We start from the raw sequence: 27,617 nt of genomic DNA, 5'->3' as shown, positions 1-27,617 counted from the left end.
CGCCAAAATCCTCAACAAGATCCTGGCTAATAGAATCCAACAGTACATTAAAAGGATTAACCATCATGACCAAGTGGGATTCATCCCTGGGATGCAAGGGTGGTTCAACATTCGCAAATCAATCAGTGTCATAGATTTTATCCAGAAGGAAAAATTCAAAAGTCATATGATTCTCTCAATAGATGCAGAAAAAGCATTTGACAAAATACAGCATCCTTTCCTGATTAAAACCCTTCAGAGTGTAGGGATAGAGGGTACATTCCTCAATCTCATAAAAACCATCTATGAAAAGCCTACAGCAAATATCATTCTCAATGGGGAAGAGCTTGAAGCCTTTCGCTTAAGATCAGGAACTGGACAAGGGTGCCCACTCTCGCCACTATTATTCAACATAGTACTAGAAGTCCTTGCAACAGCAATCAAACAACAAAAAGGGATAAAAGGTATCCAAATTGGCAAAGAAGAAGTCAAACTGTCTCTCTGCAGATGACATGATACTCTATATGGAAAACCCAAAAGAATCCACTCCCAAACTATTAGAAGTTATAGAGCAATTCAGTAATGTGGTGGGATACAAAATCAATGCTCAGAAATCAGTTGCATTTCTATACACAAATAATGAGACTGAAGAAAGAGAAATTAGGGAATCCATCCCATTTACAATAGCACCAAAAACCATACGTTACCTTGGAATTAACTTAACCAGAGACGTAAAGGACCTATATTCTAGAAACTATAAATCACTCTTGAAAGACATTGAAGAAGACACAAAAAGTTGGAAAAATATTCCATGCTCATGGATCGGAAGAATTAACATAGTTAAAATGTCCATGCTACTCAGAGCAATCTATACTTTCAGTGCTATCCTGATCAAAATACCGAGGACATTTTTCAAAGAACTGAAACAAATGGTCCTTAAATTTGTATGGAACCAGAAAAGGCCCCGAATCGCCAAGGAACTGTTGAAAAGGAAAAACAAAGCTGGGGGCATCACAATGCCGGATTTCGAGCTATACTACAAAGCTGTGATCAAAAAGACAGCATGGTACTGGCACAAAAACACATAAACCAATGGATCAGAATAGAGAACCCAGAAATGGACCCTCGGCTCTTTGGGCAACTAATCTTTGATAAAGCAGGAAAAAACATCCGGTGGAAAAAAGACAGTCTCTTCAATAAATGGTGCTGGGAAAATTGGACAGCTGCATGCAAAAGAATGAAACTTGACCACTTTCTCACACCATACACAAAGATAAACTCCAAATGGACAAAAGACGTCGATGTGAGACAGGAATCCATCAAAATCCTAGAGGAGAAAATAGGCAGCAATCTCTACGACATCGGCCAAAGCAACCTTTTTCATGACACATCTCCTAAGGCAAGAGAAACAAAAGATAAAATGGACTTGTGGGACTTCATCAAGATAAAAAGCTTCTGCACAGCCAAGGAAACAGTCAAAAAAAACTAAGAGGCAGCCCACGGAATGGGAGAATATATTTGCAAATGATGCTACAGATAAAAGACTGGTATCCAAGATCTACAAAGAACTTCTCAAACTCAATACACGAGAAACAAACAAATCGTAAAATGGACAGAAGATATGAACAGACACTTTTCCAATGATGACATACAAATGGCTAACAGACACATGAAAAAATGTTCAAAATCATTAGCATCAGGAAAATTCAAATCAAAACCACACTAAGATACCACCTTATGCCAGTTAGAATGGCAAAAATTGACAAGGCAAGAAAACAATTGCTGGAGAGGATGTGGAGAAAGGGGATCCCTCCTACATTGTTGGTGGGAATGCAAGTTGGTACAGCCGCTCTGGAAACAGTGTGGAGGTCCCTTAAAAAGTTAAAAATTGAGCTAGCCTGTGACCCAGCCATTGCACTACTGGGTGTTTACCCCAAAGATACAGATGTAGTGAAGAGAAGGGCCATATGCACCCCAATGTTCATAGCAGCATTGTCCACAATAGCTAAATTGTGGAAGGAGCCGAGATGCCCTTCAACAGATGACTGGATTAAAAAGTTGTGGTCCATGTATACAATGGAATATTACTCAGCTATCAGAAAGAACAAGTTCTCAACATTTGCTGCAACATGGACGGCACTGGAGGAGATAACGCTAAGTGAAATAAGTCAAGCAGAGAAAGACAATTATCATATGATTTCTCTCATCTATGGAACATAAGAACTAGGAAGATCGGTAGGGGAAGAAAGGGATAAAGAAGTGGGGGGGTAATCAGAAGGGGGAATGAAGCATGAGAGACTATGGACTCTGAGAAACAAACTGAGGGCTTCAGAGGGGAGGGAGGTGGGGGGAATGGGATAGGCTGGTGATGGGTATTAAGGAGGGCACGTATTGCATGGTGCACTGGGTGTTATACGCAACTAATGAATCATCGAACTTTACATCAAAAACCAGGGATGTACTGTATGGTGACTAACATAATAAAAAAAATTTTTTAAATGGGGAAAAAATAAAAATAAAAAGAATAAAAAAAAAAGCACAGTTGAAAGACAGTTTCAACTCATATAAAGAATATTAAAGTGAAGAGAAGCCAGCGGCTTCACTTTCTCTACTCAATGCCTATTTAATCATTGTGAATTTGAAATGTACTTATGAATACAGTGCAACACAATTGGCCACTTCAGGTCCAAAGTAATCCTTGCTGAAACAATTACCAGCCTTTACTGGGCCCGTCATAAAACTGAAGCACTGAAGGGCTACAAGTTAAAGCCCTATGAACTCACAGGAACACATTCTGTAAATGATTTTAATCTTTATGGTGTCACCAAATACTGCCTGTCAGTTTTCCCATTTTTCTTGTTTCCAAGTATTAAATGATATAGAAAACTAATGCCTAGATAACTGACCAAGAATCTACACTTTCCTGCATCATTTCCTTTCCACTACCATTCATCGACTTCCCCTTGTTCCCAGGTTAGCCCAGTAAGTCATGAAGGACTTAGAACCATGGGTAGTCAAGCCAGAAAGAATCGTAGTGTCCTTTTTCACAGGAGTCAGTGACTTTTTTCAGTAAGGGGCCAAAAATAAATAATTTGTGGCCGTATAGTCAATTTTGCCATTGTAGTGAGGAAGTTGCCACTTATAATATGTAAAGGAATGAACTTGGCTGTAAGTTAAAATGTTATTTATGAATAGTGAAATGTGAATATTATATAAATTTAAGTGGCATGAAATATTTTTCTTTCTCTTTTTTCCCGAAACATTTCAAAATGTAAAAACCATTCTTAGCTTGTGGCTCGTATAAAAACAGGAAGCAGTTCACCTCTAGTGATGTTCAGACTGCAGACTGTGACCCATTAATGGGATGGTGTAATCAGGACAGGACACCCTGATGGTATTTTTTAATGGCACATCATGACATAGCATAGCATAGATCAGAGTATAGCACACAGTGAGAGGAAGTGTTGTTTTGTGAAACATTTCTTTTAGTTACATATACTGAATCATGAAGTAAAATGCATTGCTTTAGGTTGTAATTTTTTAAAGCTTCAAAATAATGCATGTACTGTTTACCAGCAAAGAGTTTTCATGTCAAGGAAGGCAAGTGTCTTAGCTGAAATTTACATAGCGATTGAGATTGTCCGCTAAAGGCAGATCTTCAGATTTCAGTCCAGAGCTTCTTTGACTTAATTAAACACTAGATTCAGATTAAAGTATTCTGTAATGCTAATAAAATCTGGTAAATCCAAATGTGAATATATTTAGAAAGAAGTGTAAGAACTAACTGGTTTGTTACTAACATTCAGATAATTAGTAGTGTCCGCCTACATCGTGTTTGAAACACCAGTACAATCAAGGAGAATACATACAGGCATACTTTTTCCTGGCCCATGATCTCTGCTGTCCAGATTTGTTGTTCCTTGTCTCTAGTTTCTGATAGTGAGGTCAGGCGCAGGGCATGTCACCCTTGACCATCAGTCTCCAGTCTGTCCTTCTCAGATATCAAAACATGGTTTTCCACGTTTCAGATGCCCCTTAATTAGCTGGAGTTGCTGCAATTCAGGTGGACTCTGGATCCCAAGAAAAATAAGCTCTTTCTACAGTAACTCTTTCCCCAGGAACCTCCTCATTTACCAAGTGAGCATCTTTGGTTTCCTGTAACTATTTCCTAGACCCCACCTCATGTCATTCTAGTATTCTTCTAACTAAATGGACTACATTTCATTATGTTTCTCAGAAAATGTAGTACTTCCCAAATTTACTGTTTCTAGTCACAGTATTGCAAAGGATGGTAAGATAATGATTTTGTCCTTAATGTTTCTAGTGCACAGTAATGCAAACCAAGATTGCGTAAGTTTTGCCATACATGCTTAGATTTTGATCAATTTGACGTTATATTTTTGGTTTCAATTATTTTTAAGCCAGTAAGTGTGTAGACCTGTTGCCTCTATGGACATTTCCTAGAAGACTAGGCTTTTCCCCTTGTGTCTCCTTCAAAGTTATTTTCCTGTGTAGCTTCTTTGTTTTCACTGCTTACTTTGTATATACACTACCCCTCCATGTAATATCAGTGCTTTTAATCTATTTTTGCTTGGTATCCAGCTAACAGAATTTACTAGATTGGATATAAAATTAAGTCTAATGTGTGTAATAGAATCCGTGAAAGCTACAATTTAGACTTGTGACCAGTTTTAACCGCTAGGGGATGATTGTCTCCTTTTTCTCCTTCATATGGAAAGAGATGCATAATTTACATGCTATTATCCGTGTCTAAAATGTGGTTCTCCCCATACTCCATGGGGTTATTCTAATTACACTAAATCCAACCAAAGATAGTTTACTATAAGGATATTATTTTAACTTTGAAACTAATTACTTAAGAAGTCTATACAGGTAATTTCAACAGCTGTACTTTGCTACATTTTAACTAGAAAATATTCCTGCATTAAACATGTTTTCTATTTACCTACTTGTTTTGATATAGAAACACAAATTAGGTCTTAGATACACTGACAGGACTAGAGGAAGTTGTTCATGTCAAACAGATCCCATTTTATGAATTGAATAATACTATTTTGTGATTGCTGATCTTGGAGTGATCTCTAAGTCATTTTTCCAAGAAATTAATAACTGTATATTACTTCAAGTCATATATTTCCTGTTGTTATTTCTCAATTCCACTATCTTTTTTGCAATTACAATAAGAATCATTTTAATGACATTATTTCTCTTGCTTTCCATGTCAACATCCTATAATGATTCTGAGATGACTCTTGGGTCTCTTCACATTAAATTGATTTGTTTATCTCCTTGGAATGTAGGCTTCTCTAATACATGGCTGTTTCATATTTGATTTTGGCATATAGTAAGCATACAGGATTGAATCAATGAAGGTTGTTAATTCTTGGAAATTACTAACTCTTCACTTTTTGACAGACATTTTTTTGTGGTTATTTGATTCCATTTTGTTGATTTCCCCGTCTATACTGTTTCAAAAGATAATTGCTATTTATAATAGATCTATTATTGCAGGAAGGTTTAGAATAAATAACAGCACCATTTACTTTTAGTTTTTGAGAAGGTCTAATATTTTATGCTTCGAGTGTTATTTTTTAATTGCAAAGCAATGCCCATGCTGATTTCTTTACTGCATCATTATTGGATTGTATTCTAATATGTGACTATATAATATGACTCTGGGATATCATTCTGAATTTTGATTAGGTATGAGTTTGATGTAGGATTTTCTGATGTAGACAAAATAATCTTGTTAATTCAGTGATCTGTACTTTTTTGTTTGTATAACCCATGGCATATATTCCCAATAAATTATTGCTTAGATGGGATCATATGCTTATAAATAATTTCTGTAACTTCTGAGAATAGCTTCAATGTTGTAAAATTTAAGGAACTTCCAAGGTTTTTCAAGTTCCAAGAACTTCCTATTTTTTTTTTTAACTAAGAATATTAAAACTGGTCTGGTTACTCATCTCTATTCAATATTTTGCCCTAAATGCAGAATTTAGTAAAGAAAATCAGCTTTGGTCACATTGGAGAATTTATTGCTTTGAGCACAGATAAGGAACTTTGTGAACTTTATTTTCTCAGAGTACTTCAACAATTTAAGCCTATAATTATTGGATAAAGTTTTTTATACTTTTGAAAATAAGTGAGTTTCATCTGACTGATCTTTACTTGAGCCTATCTTAACCTTTTTTCCTGCTGTGTGCCATAATCACAATAATTAAATGATTTCCTTTTACCAATTACGTTTCTTATTTTAATTTTAGACTCATGAATGCATTATTAAAAGAAATGCATGGTATTTATTTCCATTTCGCATTATATGTAAGTATTTGCAAGAAAAAGAGCCAGTGTTTATCTAAACCCAAAAATGAAGAACTTAAAGGTGTATGTTACCACAAAAACAACATTAAATTTAAATTTGCAAACTTAAAATTATTGAATGTATTTACTTGAGAATGTAAATCAAATCAATGAAAGTCAAAATTTGGGTAGTTTGACACTCTAACTATAGAGATAATACATTTATACACACTATGTTTAAAAGGAGAATCCCATATTTTACAGAATATAAGTTATTTTATTTTTAATGTGAAGGCATCAGTTTAACCATTTTTATTCAACTGTATCCATTCATGTGATTTAATTGTATGACTAACTTGAAATATTTTCTACTCTTTTGATTATTAATAGTTCTTGAAATGAAATACAGGGTTAAAACACATGTATCATTCTTAATGATTATTTGGGACTGGAGTCTTTTCTTGGGTAATGTCAAAATTTGGACAAGACATAGTTTAGTTGTTTTAGAATTTAATTGAAGCTTTTTGGAATTTGAAGGAGCACAGGGAAAGGAGAAGAAAATTGGTGCAGGGAAGTGAGATAGGAATAACAATTGGTTCTATGGTTAAATTTAACCCAAAGAGAATTGAGGGATCCAGATGATTTATGATAGTGAAAATGTCTCTTATTTCCCTTATTACATCCTTTTTCATTCCTGTTGTGATTAAATCAGAAAGTCAGGAAAAGGGCAAGACACTCAGGTCAATCACTTCTGTAGTGGAAACTTGAATCTAATACTATGAATCAAAGTGCTTAATGAAAACTTCAAAAATAATTATTGTAAGTTATTTTGAGGAATAGTGCTTTATTGTAATTTTTGAGTATAATACTCTCTAGAATCCTTCATAAATTTATTATTTTTGTAACTGGGCAGTTAGCTCCTTGTAGTCAAAGACTGTATCGTCTCTGTGCATACAGCAGTGGCTTACTTATAGTTCCATAAATAAATTATTTAAATGAAAATGTCTCAAGAAATAGCCAACTCAAAACTTAATTAATCCCAAATGATTTGGAAATTGTATCTGTTTTTTAGTAAATGTAAGTGAAAAATGATACTTACATGGAACATGCAAACAGAAGTTTAAAGTCATATGGAAACAAGAAAAGAATGACATTGGACATTAGGAATTTGCCAGAATATTTCCCCTGATATGACATTTTTGATGGGCGAGCACAAAATAACCATTTCTAAAGCATAAGTAACAAAAGAGTAAATTTGTGGCAGTTTTTTGTATTTAATAGGTGTTTAATAGTGCCATTAGAATGTTCTCTTCAGCTCTGCTCATATTATAATCAGATCACTAATAAGTATCCATGGATTAACCATCACTATAGCTTCATTTTTTAAATTATAATCTATCATTGTGTGGAAGAATAATCTATGAGTTTTAGGAACTTCAGCCCTATTACTATGCAGACATTCTTAGCAGAAGAAAAACTGTAAAAAAAGAAAAAAATATCCACAATCTGTAAGATTACTAGGCTGTATCAACACAATAACAACAACAAAAATTAGAATTGATTTAAATAAATCAGTCAAAATGATTATTTGGATCTTGTCTAGCTACAGTTACAATCAATTTTTTATCTGATCAATCTACACACTCTAGATTTAAGTTTAATAGCACTTAGCCAACCATTCCCATATTGATATAGATTTTTAGTTCTGAATATATGGAATTTTCATGGGGAAAGGTACAATATCGAATTGCTTTGAAATTAAAATTAATATTAATATTAATTTATGAATCTTTCAAAATATTTCATGTGAAAGTACCACTGATTTCTCACTTTTAAAAAGCTGTCACATTTTTAAAATTTTAATAAATGCCTAAAATGCCTTATTCAAAACCTTAGAGCCAGATGTGTTGTGTAATGTAGGTACTTTGGAACTCAAGAAAGGTAGTAGGTACCTATATGTGTTATTTCATAGCGTCTTCAGAAGAGTATGGGGTAGCTTGTTAATCAAACACATTAATATGTCTTCAGTAATACATAGAGACATTCACACTAAGTGGAATAAAGATTGTAAAGAGCTTCATATTTTTTAGGTGAAATGTTGCTGATGATTGAGTTTGTGACAGTCTTCCGAGAAAGCAGAGCTTTTTCGATTTGAAATTAGAAAGCATCATAGATACATATTTAAAATAATTTCCCCTACAGTTTTAAAATTCTGTAGATGCATATGTGAGTATGTGTGCATATGTATGTGTTCTCTCTCTTTTGTCACACACAGACAGCACACATGCATATGTACCCACACACCTGGCGATGAGTAAGTAGTTTTTGTGGAAGACAGCCAAGCTCTTTGGTTTTATGTGTCCTGTGGCTTTTGCACTACAATGGCAGAGTTGAGTAACAGAAACTTATGGCGGCCACCAAAGCCTAAATATTGTATCTGTGCCTTTACAGAAAAAGTCCTGACTTGTGATATATCTAGAGACTTCAGTTTTGTTCCTATTTAAAGACATTAAGGCTGCCCATAAGTTGGTGATAACTAAGTTTTTAATGAACTAAAAGTAAATTGGTGAATGAACTCTGTCTTTACAGTATTTTGAGGATTTTTTTCACTTAAAATTTATAATCTAAATATAAAAGTAAGTTGTGATGGTTTAATTATACTTAAGCTTTTTCTTAGAAAATGAACTTAATGTTATTTTAGTTTCTGTAAGGTAATATTATAATTGTTTCCATTTGTAATGCAGTTTTAAATTAACATAAAATCTCTGACTGAACATGTAAGCAAATCTTGAAATATGAAAGTAGTAATATTACCTATGCACATATTAATATTCGTTGTAGCAGTAATAATTAATATTTAAGCCATATTGTTATTTCAGGGGTGTTTAATAGTGATTTTTTTTGTTTGGTTTTGGTTTTTTGGTTTTAAATTAGAAAGCCGCACAAATTACTTGGTTTGCTAATTTTGAAGTTTTGACCTTAAGTTCAGATGACTTAAATGGTAATACTGAAAGTCGTCTTTCACAATAGGATCATACACGGTGATGCCGTAGGGGAACAAATTGCATGTTGCAGATAAAAACGTAAAAGACTGGTAAAAAACAAACAGGAAATTGCTATTATGCTGATAGAGATGTGTAAGTGATGCAGAGGCCATAAAAGATAGACACTTTATGGTTACGCAGTGTATTTAGAATGCTTTATAACACAATGCAAAAACCACATAGAACAGAGAATTTCAGAGAAATTGCCCCCTGTACACCACTGACACTAAAGCATGAAGCATAGTGAGCCTGCACAAGTCCTTTCAAGATCTATAGTTCTAATTCAACGTTTATTACTAAGATGAAACTATTTCAGTGCCACTTAATCTCTACTAATTTTGGAACTTAAGAAAGTTAAAATCATTAGAAAGTTATTTATTTAAAAAGTAAGTAGTCTTGGGAAGACTTGATTTTTAAAATTCAAATTACCAGAATAGTCATGCCTATTTGATGGAAAACTAACTTGTATATTTTCTTGTGAGGAGAAATGGAAGATCTAGATCTTAAAACGACCTGTAGGATTATTACTGGTAGTCTACTAATGGGACTCTTATAAAAACTATACAATTATATTTTCTTCAATAACACGCTATCTGCCTGGTTTGGCAGAGTTACAACGTCTATACCTAAAAAAACAAACACTCCTAAAGCTCAACATTAATATTTTTGCCTATACTTCTGATTTTGTCCAGAATGAAAGTCAGCACTCTCTTTCCACATACCTGTTTCTTCATTTGTTTTTTCTAGCTCAGGTAAAGGTGTCATCAATAACACTTGCATTGCCCCTTTGCCCTACCGTTTAACCTCATATTCCATTGTCTGAAATACTGTGTTGTCTCGTTCCAAAATGGCTTTCAAACCTTCTTCTATTTGCATTGCCACTGCCTTCAGCTCAGGCTTTCATTACTTTGACTAGACTCTGCAGTTACGGATTTCTTCCTACACGCTGGGCGGAAAGGGATCTTTCCAAAATAGATGGGATTATGTCTGCCCCCCTGCTTAGAGTCCTTCAGTGGCTCCCTGCTGCCACTAGGAATCCATGCCCTATATGACCCTGCTTCCTGTCTCCCTCTCTTCATTTCCACTCCTTGCCTTCCAGCCTCCGAACAACCCGATACAATATTCCAACCTCACTTTACAAGCTATTTCATGTTTCTTTATACCTCTCATATTTCTGTTGCCTCAGATGACTTTCCCTTCTTTCTTTTTTTGCCCAGATAAGCTCAACAGCATCCAACTGATATATCACATACCCTGTAAACTCTCCAGCAGAGTTGCTCACTACCTTTCTGTGCTTCTAGCACTTTATACTCTCTGTATCTCCTAGGACTCTATATCATGACTATTTGTTTACAAAATCTGTACCACTTTTCCTCACTTCTTTTTACACTTAGTTCCTGGCATTGTATTTAGCACAGTTGACATTACACTCAATAAATGCTTTTTTGAATGTATTGGGCTCTTATTCCCAAAAAAATACTCTTATTTTTTTTTCTCAAAAAAGTATTTTTTTCTCTATCAACTACAGCAGTTACTCAGTGAACGATGGTCTCTAGACATATTCATTTAATTGGCATTTATTGAGTGTACTCAGAGCCCTGTCCTCCTCGTAGATGTCTGTGGGTCTCCTCTCTTGGAAGAGGTCCCTTGCTGTAAGAAAATTCTGACACTGCTTAAAAGATGAGTCCCACCTATGGGTGTGATTACTTTTTTTTTTTTTTAAGATTGATTGATTTGAGAGAGAGTGCATGTGTGTGAGCAGGGGGAGGGGCAGAGAGAGAGAGAGAGGGAGAGAGAAGCCTCAGGCAAGACTCCCTGCTGAGCGTGGACCTGGAAGCCACGCTAAATCCAAGGACCCTGGGATCATGACCTGACCAAAATGGAAAAAATGGCCCCTTAACCACCAGAGCCACTCAGACGCCCTTATACATGTGATTTCTTAGTTGAGGTATGATTTCTTGGTTGGACTGTCATTCCTTGCTTATCACTCTAAGGCTTCATACCCTTTACCTCCCACTGTGAGGAACATCCTGCTAGAGTTGGAATTTCCATACACTCTTTTAAAGCTTAAGGGCTCTTTTAACTTGATCTAATTCTACAGATACATAAAATTAGGCTCACAGATTGACTCAGAAGAGTCTGACAGCTCTGTAGTAACACAGCGTCACGGTACCTTGCAGTATTCCTCGTATTAAGAAAGATAGATTTGTCCCAAAGGTCAAAACTTCTAACTTCACATTCATCGTACATTTTAGTGGGGTTTGGTGGGGTTTTCTTTGTTTTGTTGTTTATGCTGAGGAAGTGTAGTTCTGATGACTTCTTACCCCTACTAGGGGGGAACCTAAAAGAACTGCCAGTGTTTTGGATGATGGTTTATTCAGTTCTATTCATCCTTTGCTTCCTGCCTCTGGACCACCTCAAATTTGTCCATCTAATTAATCTTTTCAAGTGCTTATATGTTAACCACTCAGTTAGCTGACCTTATCTTTCAACAGTGTAGTTCATTATATATTCAAAAACTCTTAATAGATAGTTTTCTTCACTGTCCAATACCTCTTTTATATACAAGCCTCCTTTGCTCACCTATTTATTGTCTTCACTCCAGGTGTTAATTTTATACTGGTAACTTGTATAGTATGAAGTGTTGGATTAGTACTTCTAGTCAGAATATTTATTCTGGTGAATGTGTATTTGCTGGTGAAAATATCCTATTAACTGGCCAATCTTCTAACTAGATCTTTGACGGTGAGGCAGATGTGTACAGCTCCTTCGGGAGCTGCTTCTCAGTTGACAGGGTGAGATAAGTGATCATGGAATAGGAATACTTAGCCTTAGTAGCATTTCCCCCATTTTATAACTTGCACCAAATTCTTCCTCTTTCAAAAACATTTATAATTTCACTACTTTTGATCTTTATTTATCTTTGAATTTTACGATAGCCCTCAGTCATGCTATCAAACACTGCCCATATTCTACTCATTAATCCCCCAAGCAATAAAGGTCTTTCAGATATTTTTTTTTGTTCCCCTCTCCTTCTGTGCTTTTGCTAAAGATAGTGTTTTTTGTCCCCATGTCTGACCACTATATGCTACCTCCTCCAAGAAAACTGTCAAAATCAGCCCAGTTGGAATTAACCGTTATGACCTTTCTCATAGTGACATATTGCCATCCTATTCATGTTTAATTATTTATGTAGCTCTGAGAAAACATCAAATGAACTTTCAAGTTAGGTGACTTGAATTTGGGTTCCAGTTCTACCGCTTACTGAATGATAACCTCTTGGGCTAGTCACTGAATCTTCATTTTTTATCTAGCATATGAGGTAATAATAACTAACTCAAAGGGTTATTAAGAGAATCAAATAAGATAGCATATATAAAAATGATTTGGAAATGATAAAGCTCCAGGTAAATGTTAATCTTAGATTTGAATTAAAACATGGGGCACATGGGAAGCTGTAGATAATGTCTTATCCATTACTATGAACTCCTCAGTGCTAACACCATACTTTGCTCGTATGAGTAGATAACAAATGAGTTGATTTGATTACGAATTTCTTGCCAGATACAAAAAGGATAAGATCAACCTGTTTGAAACATACACTTACAAAATATTTGCCCTACGCTTATATAGCCTGAGTTATTTATAGCATCACTAGGTAAATGTGGCTTTCTTGAGCTTATGATTAAAATTAATATAAAACCATGTTTATTCCTACATCTTAAACTTTCAAATACGGATACTTCTTTATTTAGAAAGTCTGCAAGGATAGAGTATCCTCAGACATTGCTTGTATTTTCAGTATCTCTAACAAAAAACATTGGAGTTTGCCTCTTTGTTTTAGTACTTCCGACCAAAGTGATTGTGTAATATTTGAAGGTTGATAAGTCTTTCAGACTTGCTTTTGCTTGTGCCCAGCATTGTTAAGGTTAGATTTTTTTTTTTCTTTTAAGGAGAATCCATTAGTTCATTCTGTTCAAAACTAATTAGACAAAACACCCCAGTAAAGGTGCGTAGATCTATGGAGTTGAAATCACAACGGCCATACTGTTTGCTAATTGCAGTTTTGCTGTCCTGTCAATTTGTTGTCGTGTCCTTTGAACAAAGCATTGATGGAACATTTGTTTATATTTACTGTATGATAGAATTTGTAAAAAATTATGAACATTCTTGTTACATAGGAGTTTTTTAGAAGTTCAATTAAAAATCAGCCTGTGAGAAATTAATGCAGTTGCATGTTTTCCCTAATTTTTACTTCAAGTTGTTACGTATTAAAAAAAATTCTAATACACAGAATAAATATATAGTGAATAATTCTTTATATAGTCATCCTTTATATAGCCTGCAGTGTAAAATCTAAATTGATATGGAGTACATATCATAATTATGATTCTTTTGCTATGCATAGTCCTTTGGCCTTTTACTTAGCTTTTCTTTGTCAGAATTTCAAATAGTTGAGTAGCCAACAGGTGATAAATGTCCCATTAATCTTTTTGACTCTCTAGCTCCTGAGCATGAGCATTGCTGATCAATTACAGCAATTGTCTCTTAAATGAGCTTCTCACATCTGCCTCTTATTTCATTAGTTAACTGTCTGCCCAAAGATCTGATAAGATGGAATACTAGTGCCGTTTTACAGCTTTTTCTGTCATGTGTACAATAAGGATAGGGTCGTTAGCAGAGTGGGCACAAAAGGGTATTTATCCACTACCTACAATAAATATACATGCTAGAGCCTAGAAGGCATTTGAGACTATTTATTGAAATTACCTTAAGAAGAAAAAACTGGTTTCACTTCAACTTTCCATTTAGCGACAACTAATGTAAGACCATGGCATTTCTTGCTATCCAGTGGTTTTACTGATTCTGATTACTTATGTCCTCATTAAAAAGAAGAAGCAAACATTATTTTTTTAAAAAAGTGAAAAAATTTTAGAACTTTTTTTTACGTTAGTAAGCGTCATGATTCTATACTCTCACCCCGAGATTGTTCTTAATCCTTAGTTACGTCTTCCTCCATTGTTGGCACTTTAAAAAAAACTACCAATCATGATCTGCTTTCTTATTACACGTTATTCAATAGTCATCCTTTCAATTGGGAAACATCTTGATGAATAATTAATGTTTAAACTGCTTATAGGAAGAATATTTTCTTATCTGTAGTATGGGTATAATATAGTATAATAATAATAGTATGTAATGGGTATAATAATAGTATGCAACGGAATAGAAATAAGAATTAAATGTGACTATGAATATAAGACACCGAACACAATGCCTAGCACACAGTAAGTGATCAATGAATGAGTAGTAGCCATTATTATATGCAAATTATAACATTTCATTCTTTTCTGATGTCTCTTCAGAGACTTTGGAAACAGAATAGTAGAAGATTTTATAGACATTACTTAATATATTGTGTGTAAAATTCATTTTTTAATATTTTAAAAACACTAAACAACTAACAACCTATGGGGATCTACAATCTATTTGTAAATTTACAATCTATTTGTAAATTATTTTCATTTTGTCTTTTAGGAGAAAATTTAGGCAGATCGTTGCTGATTATTGCTCTTTACTCCAGGAGACAATCACATAGCAAATGTGATTGAATTAAAAGTAGCTCTAACAAGCTCACCAATTCTGATAACTACCCTCCACCTGGTGTAAATAAAGAAATGCCTTGACTGAATAAATAACCCAAGCATGAAGTCAGTTTGTAGTATTTTTTCTCCATCTTCTCGAATATCTGAATATTTTGAAATTAATGCCATAAAAAATATGCATTAGTGAATGTTTCCATTTGTTTTATTTTAGGAGTTCTATTTTAAAGAAAGTTTTTCTAAGTTAAAATTACATTAAAATCTAAGTTAAAATTACTTGGAATGATGATTTCTGCCATTGTAATTTCATTTTGTTCAACCTTTCTTTGTTGCAGGCCTCGTCTGTATGAAGTCCAGCACGTCTGTGGTTGAGCTTGTGATGCTGCTTTGTTCTCAGGTAGGAAATCTCTTTCACTGGATGACAGTAAACTACGTGAGGGTTTTTTTTTTTTTTAATGTCATTAGCAGTAGAATGCATGTGCATATATATGTATATGTTTATGTATTTTTAAAACTTCCGTGTCTTATCCCATAGATGAAGAAAATAATTTAAAATATATTTCTATGTAGATGATCGTCCATGTAAATATTGATTCAATCTCCCCCTCCCTTCTTCAGCTCTCTGTAGCTATCTTATTCTTGCCTACCTTCCTATCCTTCTATTGTCCCCTATCTGTAATCTGTTATAGATCTTTTGATACCCTTCTTTACATTCCATCTTTTAAAAATGGTACAGTAGAATTTATAATTTTGACATTTATTAGTAACATGTATTCTTCTATAGATTACGGACAATGAAAACAAAGTCTTTTTCATGCAATATCCCGAGTATAAAATATAGCTCATTTGTGAGTGGTCTTTGATACAATATCTTGTTGCTTTCTTTTTTTAATGTAATTTGTCTATTTCAGTATAAATTCTAAAAATTACTTACGCTATTTATCCTTAATAATCAGATTTAAAAATAGAATTTGTAGTTGTTAGGTATTCTTTCTTCTTAGCAGACAAGAAACGAAAAATATATATATTACATTTTTCTGATAACTAAAATTAGGGATGCAGTGGTCTTTCTTCTTACCAGCTCTGTCAAGTCCCCTAATGATCCTATTTTCATATAAGTATTAAATATTTTGTAATATGAGAACAAGAAAGACAGGTTACGTATGTTTATAATAAGTAGTTATTACATTTATTCCTAGCTTCCTCAATAGAAAAATACACCTAAACTGTTTCTAGTTACTGACCTTGAGGTCTCCCCAAAGCCGCAAATAAACTCCCAATAATAAATTAACTCCCAAATAAACAATATGGCTTCAGTTGATCCTTTAAAATATTAGCAAACACAAAACAACCCAAACTTACCTATTGATTTCCAGTCTTCAAGAATATATTCATAGGGGAACCATTGGGTCCATTCCCTCCTTTTCAGCCAGAAGAATATGAAGAATATTAATAAAAGGAAGAAGTTAAAGAAAACAGCATCCCTGGCAGGAGTTCATCTGCCGGGCATTTGAAAATTGTTACCTAATACCAGAGTCCTGAGTTCAAGAGACATTCCGAGACATCTGTTAGGACCTTTTAGGTTCTTGATGATGCACATGTATTTAAAAAAAAAAAAAAATTTGCTTTTGTGGAAAAAAAAAAAAAGCTTAAGATTCCTTCTTCTTTAGCTCAGGGTTTTACTGCAGTTCAGAGAAATAAAGAAGAATGTAGCATTAGGGTCTAGTGTCTTTGATGGCCTCATCATCTAATCATAGGTTTAACATTACTCATTTGCTGGCTCCAGGAATTCCTGCCATTAAGGGCCCTAGAGATGAAACTTTGCCTCAGATATTGATTGAAAGGAAGAGTGAGAAATTTAAGCACTCTATGCAGTGCACTTTCTTTCAGTGTTTCAGCAAAGCAATATTATAAACATGTCTCTCAGTTTGATTTTTAAGTTGAATTTTTTAAATAATTCAGAGTGTATTTAAATATTTCAAGTGGTTAATTGATTAAATATACCTCATTTAAGTGACTACAAAATGTATGTTTGTAAAAAATAGTTCCAATTGTTTTGCTGTTTTGTTAAACTGAAGTGTTGCTTTCCACAAAATATTTTTAAAGAAACAAATGAGTAATAATCTTCCTTTAATACAGTTCAAGTGGGAGGAATTTATTATTCTACTGTGAAATTAGCTTATAAAACCATCTTTGACATTCATTAATTATTCCATAGAGTATAAAATCTTGGTTTTAAGGGCCCACAAAAAAATACGCACACCTTTAAAATTTCTTAAAATAATCTGTCATTTTTCTCTACTACTCAAATTCAAGATGATCTATATCCTGTTCTCATCCATTAGCAGGACAACCGTAGCAGTAGCAGACTTCTGATAAAGACAAATAAATACAGTTAATGATGCTATGGAGCTGGCTTGGCCTAGCACTCTCCAAAGCTGGGTTCTCTTCTACAGGCCTTAATGCATCTCTTGGACAATGGAGCTGATCCCTGTAGAATTAGCAAAGTTTGTAGGGCTGTCTGTGCCAAGGCAGAAGGCAATCCTGAGGAATCTTTAAAGCTACAGAGTTCTGAGTTGTCCTTTTGTTTTATCTTACAGTCCGCTTTTTGTAAATATTTATAGCTCTATGTTGTTATGATTTATTATGGTATTTTGATTATATTATGTTATTAAAATTCCAATGCAAACGGAATTTTCCATTTTATTTATTGACTTAAAATGTGTTTTTCTTTTTCCAAATTGAAATAAACCATTGAAGGATAAAATTTTGTTTGGAAAGACTAGGTAGCTAGGAGTTGAAAAAGAGAAAAAAATGCAACATTTCTCTTAACATTTGTTTTTCTTGCATTTACTACAACACATTAGATGCTTTTACTTTTATGCTTTTCATTTCGGAAATTTCATGTTAACAACTATTACTAAGGTTATCAGTTTTTCTTTCCTTCTTATCTGAGCTTCTGAATAAACTTACCATTGCCACTGGTTTGTGTGCAAAATATGGTCTAAATTTACATGAGATCATATTACAAGTGTCTGAAGGTACTTGTCAAGGATAATTCAGTTCATATGGACAGCCTTTTAAACTCCAAGGGACATGCCATCCAGTCTACCCCCCAGTGGAATTTTAGGTCTCTGTAGAGAACGTATTTTAAGCTTTAAGAAGCTATTAGCATTATCATTATATCGCATTTATTGCTTCAGAAATACACGAAATATTTTTTACTGTATTTTGGATACTTTTCTTTTCCATGCAGATCTTAGGACACAAGAGTAAATTTTAAGAACTAACTATTAATTCTTCTTCCTTTTCAATTTGTATTAAAGTTCTACTTAGCATCTTTTTTTTAATGGTTTCTTGTCATTTGGAAGTAAAATGAACAGAAATAAAATAAATAAAATAATTACTGTATACTGTTTTAACAAAATCATTGCTTAATGAGTTGAGTGCAGTGCTTGCTACAGAGTTCTTCAGTATATCACAGGTCTGATACTGTCTTCTGGCAACCTTTTTTTTTTTCTTTTTTTGCAATCGGATTTGGTTGAGGTGCTTTACGTTATTCTATATGTGTACCTTATTTTTCCATTACATTATTTTGAGTGTATTATGTTCTTCGATGAATAGCAGATTTAGTTTTCAAGTAAACTTTTTTAGGTACTATAATAGTTTCTAATTATTTCCAGATTTTTTTTTTTTTTAGGAAGTCTCCATCAGAGGTACTCCAGGAAAAATTGAGTGATGTTATCCCGTAGGATTTCTTTAAGTTTTCCTAAGTAAAGCTTAGCAGATGTCACTTGGATTTTTCTGTGCCTTATCTGTCAATAGAAAATGTTTTATAAATTGAGAAACTTTTATGTAAAAAGTAATGTCTCTCAGTATTCAAGTACTTTCTGACTTGAAGTACTGATTAAGCAAAATGTGTGCTTAATAAATCATTTTTATTCTCATTAGAAACCCCACAATGTATAAGTAACATAAAATAGAAGTCAGCCTTGCCAGTGTCTTTAGGATTTGTGTATGAAGTTACTAACATGAATTATTTTGTGGTTTTGTTTGCCTTTATTTTTTTTCTAAATACTTCATATACTTAAGTAAAAAGGACTTTAGTGACTTCGCTGATGTAATCACAGCTCTGACCCAGGACTTCTAAACACAGCACTTACAAAAGAACCACAACTGAGGAACAGTCTTCCTTTTTCAAATGATTTGGCCTTTGAACTTTAAAATTTTTCATTTTTTCTCCAATTTGATACAGTTTATTCAGATGGTACAAAGGAAAAAGACATACTTTTCTTCCAACTATAATAAACCAAAGAGGGAGGTAAAAAAAAAAAAAAAAAAAAAAAAAGATGAAACGAATATGGAGACCTAGTAAAGCATATTCATTCCTGAGTACCCAGTATTGAAAAAATTTTGGATGTGTATAATAAGATGATAAGTGTAAGAAAACTAGAGATGGACTAGATTTTTTAAAAACATCTTTGGATATAATGAAATCCTAGTTATCTGATGAAATTAAGCCACTATTATTTAGTGACTGCTCTTTTATATTATCATTGTGATGGTTACTGAAGATTTATTGATAATGTTCTTCCATTTCTAAAAGGAGTCTGGTGTTATCTGTGAAACTTTCCTGTTATGTAGCTGAATTTGAAATCAATGATGCATAAAAAATTGTGACATGATATTTTTAGTTGAATATAATCAAATACTACGTATGGTTCAGAAAATTGGTCCTGTGAAGCAACAGTAAGACTTGTGGAAGCTTTATGGAGGTAGATGAAAGATGCACCCATTTCAGCTAAAGGACTTTCTTTCTACACAGCATAAGCAAGGAAGGAGATTCAGGCTGGGCAAACTGAGCAAAGGTCTGGGGAGAAACAAACCTGTGACATGCTTAAAGTAGTGTCTAGACTCTTGTAAAACTCATCAGAAATTAAGTAACCATACAATATATTTATTTGTGTTTAATTTGTGATGTGAGGAGTTAACTCATTTCCAGGCAGTATATGAAACAATATTTCCTCAATGGTATTTTTAATATAAAATATTATAGTATGTTAATAGCATAGAATTGAGGTTGATAAGCAATTTCTGACTTGTGGCTAGCATTGGGTAGTTCCTGGTGTTTGCTTTCACAAGTTCTGCCTCTGTTTTTAGAAGGAATAAAGCCACTGTTTCATTCCTGAATATCTAATAAATCCCTGCCTTTTTCTCTGGACAATGCTTGACCCCAACTTTTTTATGTAATACAATATCCTCTCAAAATTAAAGGGGCACATTAGGCATTTAAAGTTTTTTGGAATTGTTATGAATATATCATCTTTCTTACCATAAAGGTTGTAACATGTCTTAAATATAAATAGAAGTTTAGCAGGAAATTAAAATATAGTTATGCATAAAGATTACTGTCAACTTGGGTTATAATAAAATTATTAGAAAATATATAGTAAAAATATAGACATTTTGAAGGAAAAGAAAGACCATATAAGTGTGAAATAATCAGAAAATTTCCATTATATGTATCTTGGGGAGAATGCCTACTGCACAATTGCAACAGGAGGGCAGACTCAACTATCTGTTGTTTACCCAACTATTTCTGGCATCCCTCAATGAAAATTTAATCAAATATTTAAAGAACATATAATTCAAATTACTTTTGATTATTTCCATGTGGTCTTTCATTATTAATTTCTTTTATTTCAACTCCTAGAGAAGTTAGGAGGTATAATAAATTTTGAGTCAATCACTTTTATGTTATGAAATATTTACTTTCTAAGCTACCTATAATATACATGATACTCAAACATGATATAACACTTTCATCATGGTATATTAATTAATTCACATCCAATCCAAATTGTAAACAGAAGAAAAATGATGAATGAACAGAAGTTCTGAGCTCATCTGTATGTAAATGGTAAAATATAAGAGAAACAATAGTCCTTTTCTCATATCTGAATTCTTAAAATTTTACTAAAATCGAAACAAAAAGAAATCAAAAGTCTTGGCCACCTGTAGAATAATCCTTAAGAGCTATAATTTCAGTAGAAAAGGAGAAAGTGTAGCATATTCTGAGGTAAACCCATTTCCCTGGGTCACTGATAGACCACCTCCCTGACCCAAAACTCCTTCCCATACTTTGCCACAATATCCACCCCTTTGCTTTCTTTCTAGTTATTTTGGCATGTTTGTTTGCCCCCATGTCTATTTTTCTATGTTTACATTACATAAATTCTTCAGGCATATTGCCACAACTTTGAAAAATAACAAAAACCATGTATATGCATTTCACAGCCCTACCACTATTATATATCCTCTCTTGCTTTTTGGTGTTGTTTTTTGTTTTGTTTTGTTTTTTTACTTTTGTCCTGTGTATATTTCAACATACTTTATTTTTAAAGGCTGTTATGTGATAAGTAATTTTCAGTGTCCTCTTTTTCTTCCATTGTTTAAATAAGCATAGACTCACAGTAAGTTGCAAAAATAGTACATAGAGTTCCATGTGCCCTTCCCACGGCATTATTTTACTATTTCACTATTACATGCATTCATTTGTGTGTATATAGATCAAGTAATTTCATTCCTTATATTGATGTAACCACCACCATTATCAAAACACAGAATTGTTATTATTACCTCATATCTTCCCAATTATTTCCAAACTCTTTTCTTTCATAAAGCTTTTCTCATTTATTATTATGTGGTTCTAATCACTCCATCGTTCCTCTTAACATTTGAAGTACATAGATTTAGATAGTAAATATAGGTACCTGTTTACACATTTTAATTGGATGCTCTTACGTGTGATACAGGCATGATTGTCTTTATCCATTTAATTGGAATTCCCTTTAGGGTAAGCATCATATCCAGTATTTCCTCTCTTTTGTAAGCATTCCATTCAGCCAGTGGAGAAAATTAGTTATGTATAGTGTCATCAGTATATTTATTTAATATTTGTGGAGAGTATTTTAAATTACAGAATATCTGTTTCAAACTATGCAAAAGGAAAGACTTCTTAAGTATGATGCAGAGCTTTAAAGTCTTCCAAGGTTACTTTATGGATGTTATCCATTTCAGTTATACTACAAATTTACACCATAACAAAGTTCATTTTATTTTTCCATTCATCATTATGCCATCCACACCTAGCAAACTGTCCAACACATAGTATATATATTTATTATTACTTACTAAGCTAATGCATGATAAAGAGAAAACACAGTCCCCAGGATGATTTGATATACATACTTACAGTGTGATAAAACATATATAACATAAAATGTGCTTTTCAACCATTTCTAAGTGTGCAATTCAGTGGCATTAACTATTTTCACAGCGCTGTATAACCATTACCATTATTCATTTCCAAGAATTTTCAGCACCCCAAACAAAAACTCTGTACCCACTATGCAGTAATTCCCCATATCTCTTTCCCCCAGACTCTGGTACATCTAATCTACTTTTTATCTCATCGATTTGCCTATTTTCAATATTTTATATAAGTGAAATTATATTTGTCCTTTTGTGTCTAGTTTATTTCACTCAACATAATGTTCTTAAGGTTTATCCAAGTTGTAACATGTATCAGAACTTCACTTTTGATGGTTGAATGATGTTCCATTCTATGTACAGTACCCATATTTTGTTTATCCAATTAATCTTTTGATGGGCATATGGGTGTTTACCCCTTCTTAATATTGTGAATAATCCTATTTTCAGTTCTTTTAAACATATACCTAGGAGTAGAATTGCTGAGGTATGTGATAATTCTGTTTAGCTTTCTGAGAAACTTCCAGTTTTCCATGATGGCTGCACATTTTACATTGGAATGTACAAGGGTTCCAATATCTCCATATCCGCTCCAAGTCTTGTTATTTTGTCTTTTTGGTTGTTGTTGTTGTTTTAATATGTTATTCTTGTTTTAATTATGGTCATCCCAGTGAGTGGGAAGTGGTATTTCATTGTGGTTTTGACTTTCATTTCCCTAATGACCAATGACGTTGAGCATCTTTGCATGCATCTATTGGCAAATTGCGTATCCTCTTTGGAGAAATGTCCATTCACATCCTTTTCCATGTTCTAATTGAGTTTATTGTTGAGTTTTACGTGTCTTTTATTCTGGATATAAAATCCTTATCAAGTATATGATTTGCAAATATTTTCTCCTATTCTGTAGGTTATTTTCATTCTCTTGGTCATGATTTTTGACACACAAAATTTTTTATTTCAGTGATGTCCAGTTTGTTTATTTTTGTTGTTATTGTCGCTTATACTTTTGGTGTCGTGTTTTTGAACCCATGGCCAAAACTGAGGTCATGCAGATTTTCCACTATATTTTCTTCTGATAGTTTTAGTTCCTAAATTTAGGTGTTTGATCCGTTTTGAGTTACTCTTTATATATGATGCGAGGGAAGATTTAAATTCATTCTTTTAGATGTGGATATCCAGTTTTCCCAGCACCTTTTGTTGAAGAGACCATTCTCTTTCCATTGAAAGGTCTTGGCACCCTTGTTGAAAATCATTTAAGAGTATATGTCCAAGATGATATCTAATTCAAGAGTAGTTCCTGTACATTAAAAGAAAAACAATTTTAGAATAGTAGAAGGTTAAATAAAATTCGCCCTTACCTCATATTTTCATTACAAGGAATAATAACAATTAATCGTTGAATGAATATTCTTTCAAACTACACTTCTACACGTAAATGCGAAGTTATTTATTTTGTTATTAGTGTGAGCAGAAATTGTTGTTATAACAGCAGTGGTTTACAGATTGCTTTCCCAGTTGGTGCTCTAGAGCCGCACTTTCTGAAAAAATGAAATGTGAGTCATGTACAATTTAGAAATTTCTAATTACTGCATTTAAAATGGTAAAAAAGAGACAGGTGAGGTTAATGTTAATAATATATTTTATTTAACCTAAGTATCATTTCAACATGTGATCAATATAAAAATAATTGAGATTTTATATTTCTGTTTTTTATACTAAGTCTTTCAAATCAGGTAGATGTGTGTGTGAACACACACACACACAGTCTTGTGGACTCTTTTTTATTGTTTTTAAATTGGTTTGATGACCTTGTTACTAGCCTGTGTACATTATAATGACAAGCAAAATTTTACTTACAGGTAACAGTTACTTGAGGGAGGCAACTTTGGAAGTCATTGTTCAGAAGTCCAAACACTACACAAGTTTATCAATTATTTAAAATTAATCAGGTATATACTTTATACTTAGAACCCATATCAGTTTACACAAGCTGCATTTCAAGTACTTGTAATAGCCACATGTGAGGAATAGATGCTCTCTTGGTCAACACAGCTCTCCCTTTCATATATGAGTATCTGTGCTTTCTTTGTTTAATGTAATATAGTCCAAAAGTAGAACAAGCTGTTCCAGAATCCCAGAATATTGTAGGTGTACAAGCAAAAATCAGCTAATTGTGTGTTGGAGATTCCTGCAGTGGGCTAAAAATGATGAGATCCTTAGATCCTTAGTTTCTACAACACTAACATTCTTATGCCGGCTTATACACCTATTGCTACATGATTACTCATGAATAAATATAACATATTTAATATAACTTTACATAATTCTGCTTTATGCCAGTGAAGCACACCAAGGTCTTGGCATTCAGGATTTAACACTAAAAGTTCCTTCTATTCATAAGTGTTTAACATAGATAACTGGAATAGTGTAATTTATTATTCTCCTAAGGCATGAATTGAAATCATGTGTGCTACAAATTCGGTATGTGGGAATGAATTAGCCAGGCAGCAACAAAGCATCAACAGCTCAAAGCAGCATGGTTGTTTTCTACTTATTCTTGAAAATAAGGCAGTTCTTATAATGATCTCTTGTTGTGGGATATAGTATAAGCCTAGGTGGTAGTCTCAAAACATGACTAAGTGCAAAGGTCTTCGGATGTACATATTGAGAAATGTCAAATGTCTGTTGTATCATTAGGTTATAAATGAACAGTTTTGGAGAAACTAAACTTGCATAGTAGCTTAATAATACCCAGCACTTTTATGCTATAGTTGAATACAGTCTGGAGCTCTTATGCTAATGGTATAATTTCCTTTATATTTATATTTTACCGTATACTTTTCTTAAGTTATAATGTTTTGAGAATCGATCTACTGATAACACTAATTCTTAGCTCTAGAAAAATATGACGTTCAAAGATCATCAAAAAAGTGATATTAACAGTACAGTGTAACTTAAGACAAAATAGGAGTACATCAGTCATGACTCAGGCACGTGGTAAGCTCTCAAGAAATGAATTTTGTTGAACAAAAGTAAATATCTTTTTCATGATAAATCATGGAAATTAGAGAAGGATAGTCATTTTTCTCTCATTGAGTACAGACCAGCATCGGATTTTGTTTTATTGTCAAGTTTTAAAAGTTATTTTTCTTTCAAACTGAAGTTCTTCGAAACCACATTAGCATTAAATCCTAAACTGCAGATTTGAATGAGATAAATCCTAATATTTTAAATGTGGCATATTTGTTTTTAGATTCTAATTTAAATTTTTAATTTTTTTAATTAAAAAGGCACAAATCTGAAAGTTTATTTAAAAAATCTTATTCTCAGTGTATCTGGGTGGCTCAGTTGGTTAAGCGTCTGCCTTGGGCTCAGGTCATGATCCCAGGGTCCTGGGATTTAGCCCCACATCGGGCTCCCTGGTCAGCAGAGAGTCTGCTTCTCCCTCTGCCCCTGGAGTTCCCCCTGCTTGTGCTCTCTCACTTTCTCTCTGTCAAATAAAGTCTTTAAAAAAATTAAAAAATAAAAAAAAATCCTATCCTAGCTTTTACTATTTTCCTACCTAAATAGAAAATCTGAAATATTTCCTCAATTTTTGTATTTAATAAAGTTGTCATGTCTTGATGTTCTTCTGATCATTTCTAGTAGCAGATGTTTTCTCACCAAGGAATAAGTATCCTGAACAGCTTAACATAGCAAATAAATATGCTAGTTTATTGTATATATTCTCAGTTATAGAAAAAACTGTTTAAAAAATATCTTGTAAAACAACCTAGATTATTTTTCATTAAAAATACAAATACAAGTATATATACACACACATAAGAATATTTGTAATAAATAGTTGTGTTAAATGTATTTACATAATTTAGTGATCTCTTAGGATCCAAGGAAACTCTTCATGTTTGCATGATACACCAACTTTTAGTGACCTACTAGATATATTTCCATATTACCTAATGGTTTTTCTATGGTTGACTTTCATATCAATAATCTCTTGGTATAGATTATTCATTTCTTATATCCAATTTTACTTATAGTGCTTTTAGTAAGATGTTCACAGAAATAAGCAATGAAAATGAAAACAAATGATACATTGAATACTTGCATATTTATTTTCATTAGTTTATCTTTGTAAGTGATGAAAAATGACATATCTGGTTTTCTGTATATAAAGTATATTATTTCAATACTTTAACTTACTAATTTCTTTCACTTACTGCAAAGAATTAATAAGCATGCCAGTTATAGTGAACATTCACTAGGAAAAGTTTTGAGGTACTTGCCAACTTCTTTTAATGGCCGTTAATGATAAGTAGACATTAAGGATATAGACAGTAAAAAATCAGTTCTGAAGTTCCTGAAGACAAGATCTCAATTTAACCTCCCTTTTTTACCTTGAACTATTTTCTATATTTTCAAAGATTTTGAGATGGATTGAGTCTCTAAGGACATTAAGTTGGTTTACCTAATCGTATACAAAGCTAAAGGGAAAGACAAATATGCATTGAGCTGACATCGATGAGGAAAAACTGGTGGGAAAAAAACATTATGTTCTGTGTCTGAGATTTCTACTAGTTCATCTAACTACCATGAAGTGGTTGTTGAAGAGAACATAGGGATTTCATTGTCATCCTTCTGGAACCTATTTGTCTTCAAAGTGTTTCGTTTCAAAGGATCCTTAACTTGATATCCAATTCTCTGAAAAAGTCCTTCATCTTGAGGAAGTTTTATGCATCCACATAGAAGAGTTAAAAAATTATGACAAAACTGTCTAAAGACTTGGCAGCTCTCTGCAGGCATTCAAACCCGATTTAGTATGTTTCCCATGAAGACAAAAATTTGATGCCTATGTTTAATTTACACCTTTTCTTTTCTTTTTTTTTTAAGATTTTTTATTTATTTATGTGACAGAGAGACAGCCAGCGAGAGAGGGAACATAGCAGGGGAGTGGGAGAGGAAGAAGCAGGCTCCCAGCGGAGGAGCCCAGTGTGGGACTCGATCCTGGAACGCCGGGATCACGCCCTGAGCCGAAGGCAGACGCTTAACTACTGCGCTACCCAGGCGTCCCAATTTACACCTTTTCTTATAGATGTTCTTTTTCTCAGTAGTTGAATGAGTGCATGTGTGTGTGCACGTCTGTATGTGTGTTTGTGTGTGTTTTCTTAAATAGCAGAAGACTTTCTAGAATGATTTGTAGACACAATTTTAAAGTACACTTTTTCTTCTGTCATTGCCAAAAGATTGTCTTTTTTGAAATGACAATAAGTTATTATCCCTTTGTGCACATTCTCATGTATCCATTTCCCTTGTTTTAAGTAATTTCTCTAAGTCTGCATGTCAGAGAGAATTGTTAGAAAGCTAGGACAGTGATTACAGTATCTTCCCTGTC

The 27,617-nt window shown here is 33.3% G+C and overlaps 1 protein-coding gene across 6 annotated transcripts in view; it reads left to right on the top strand.

Annotated features, from left to right (window-relative positions):
- The window catches only part of NBEA (neurobeachin), a 662,109-nt gene that overhangs the window by 303,054 nt on the left and 331,438 nt on the right, over positions 1 to 27,617 (top strand). For all 6 annotated transcript variants that reach the window (XM_048215508.2, XM_048215507.2, XM_048215504.2 and 3 more), the window contains exon 34: positions 15,289 to 15,350. In XM_048215508.2, the coding sequence (XP_048071465.2) occupies positions 15,289 to 15,350 (62 nt within the window). The remainder of the gene's footprint in view (positions 1 to 15,288; positions 15,351 to 27,617) is intronic.

Source organism: Ursus arctos, unplaced genomic scaffold, assembly GCF_023065955.2.
Source record: "Ursus arctos isolate Adak ecotype North America unplaced genomic scaffold, UrsArc2.0 scaffold_10, whole genome shotgun sequence".
Lineage (NCBI taxonomy): Eukaryota > Metazoa > Chordata > Mammalia > Carnivora > Ursidae > Ursus > Ursus arctos.
Note: the sequence above shows the minus strand (reverse complement) of the source record. Positions and strands in the feature narration are given on the sequence as shown.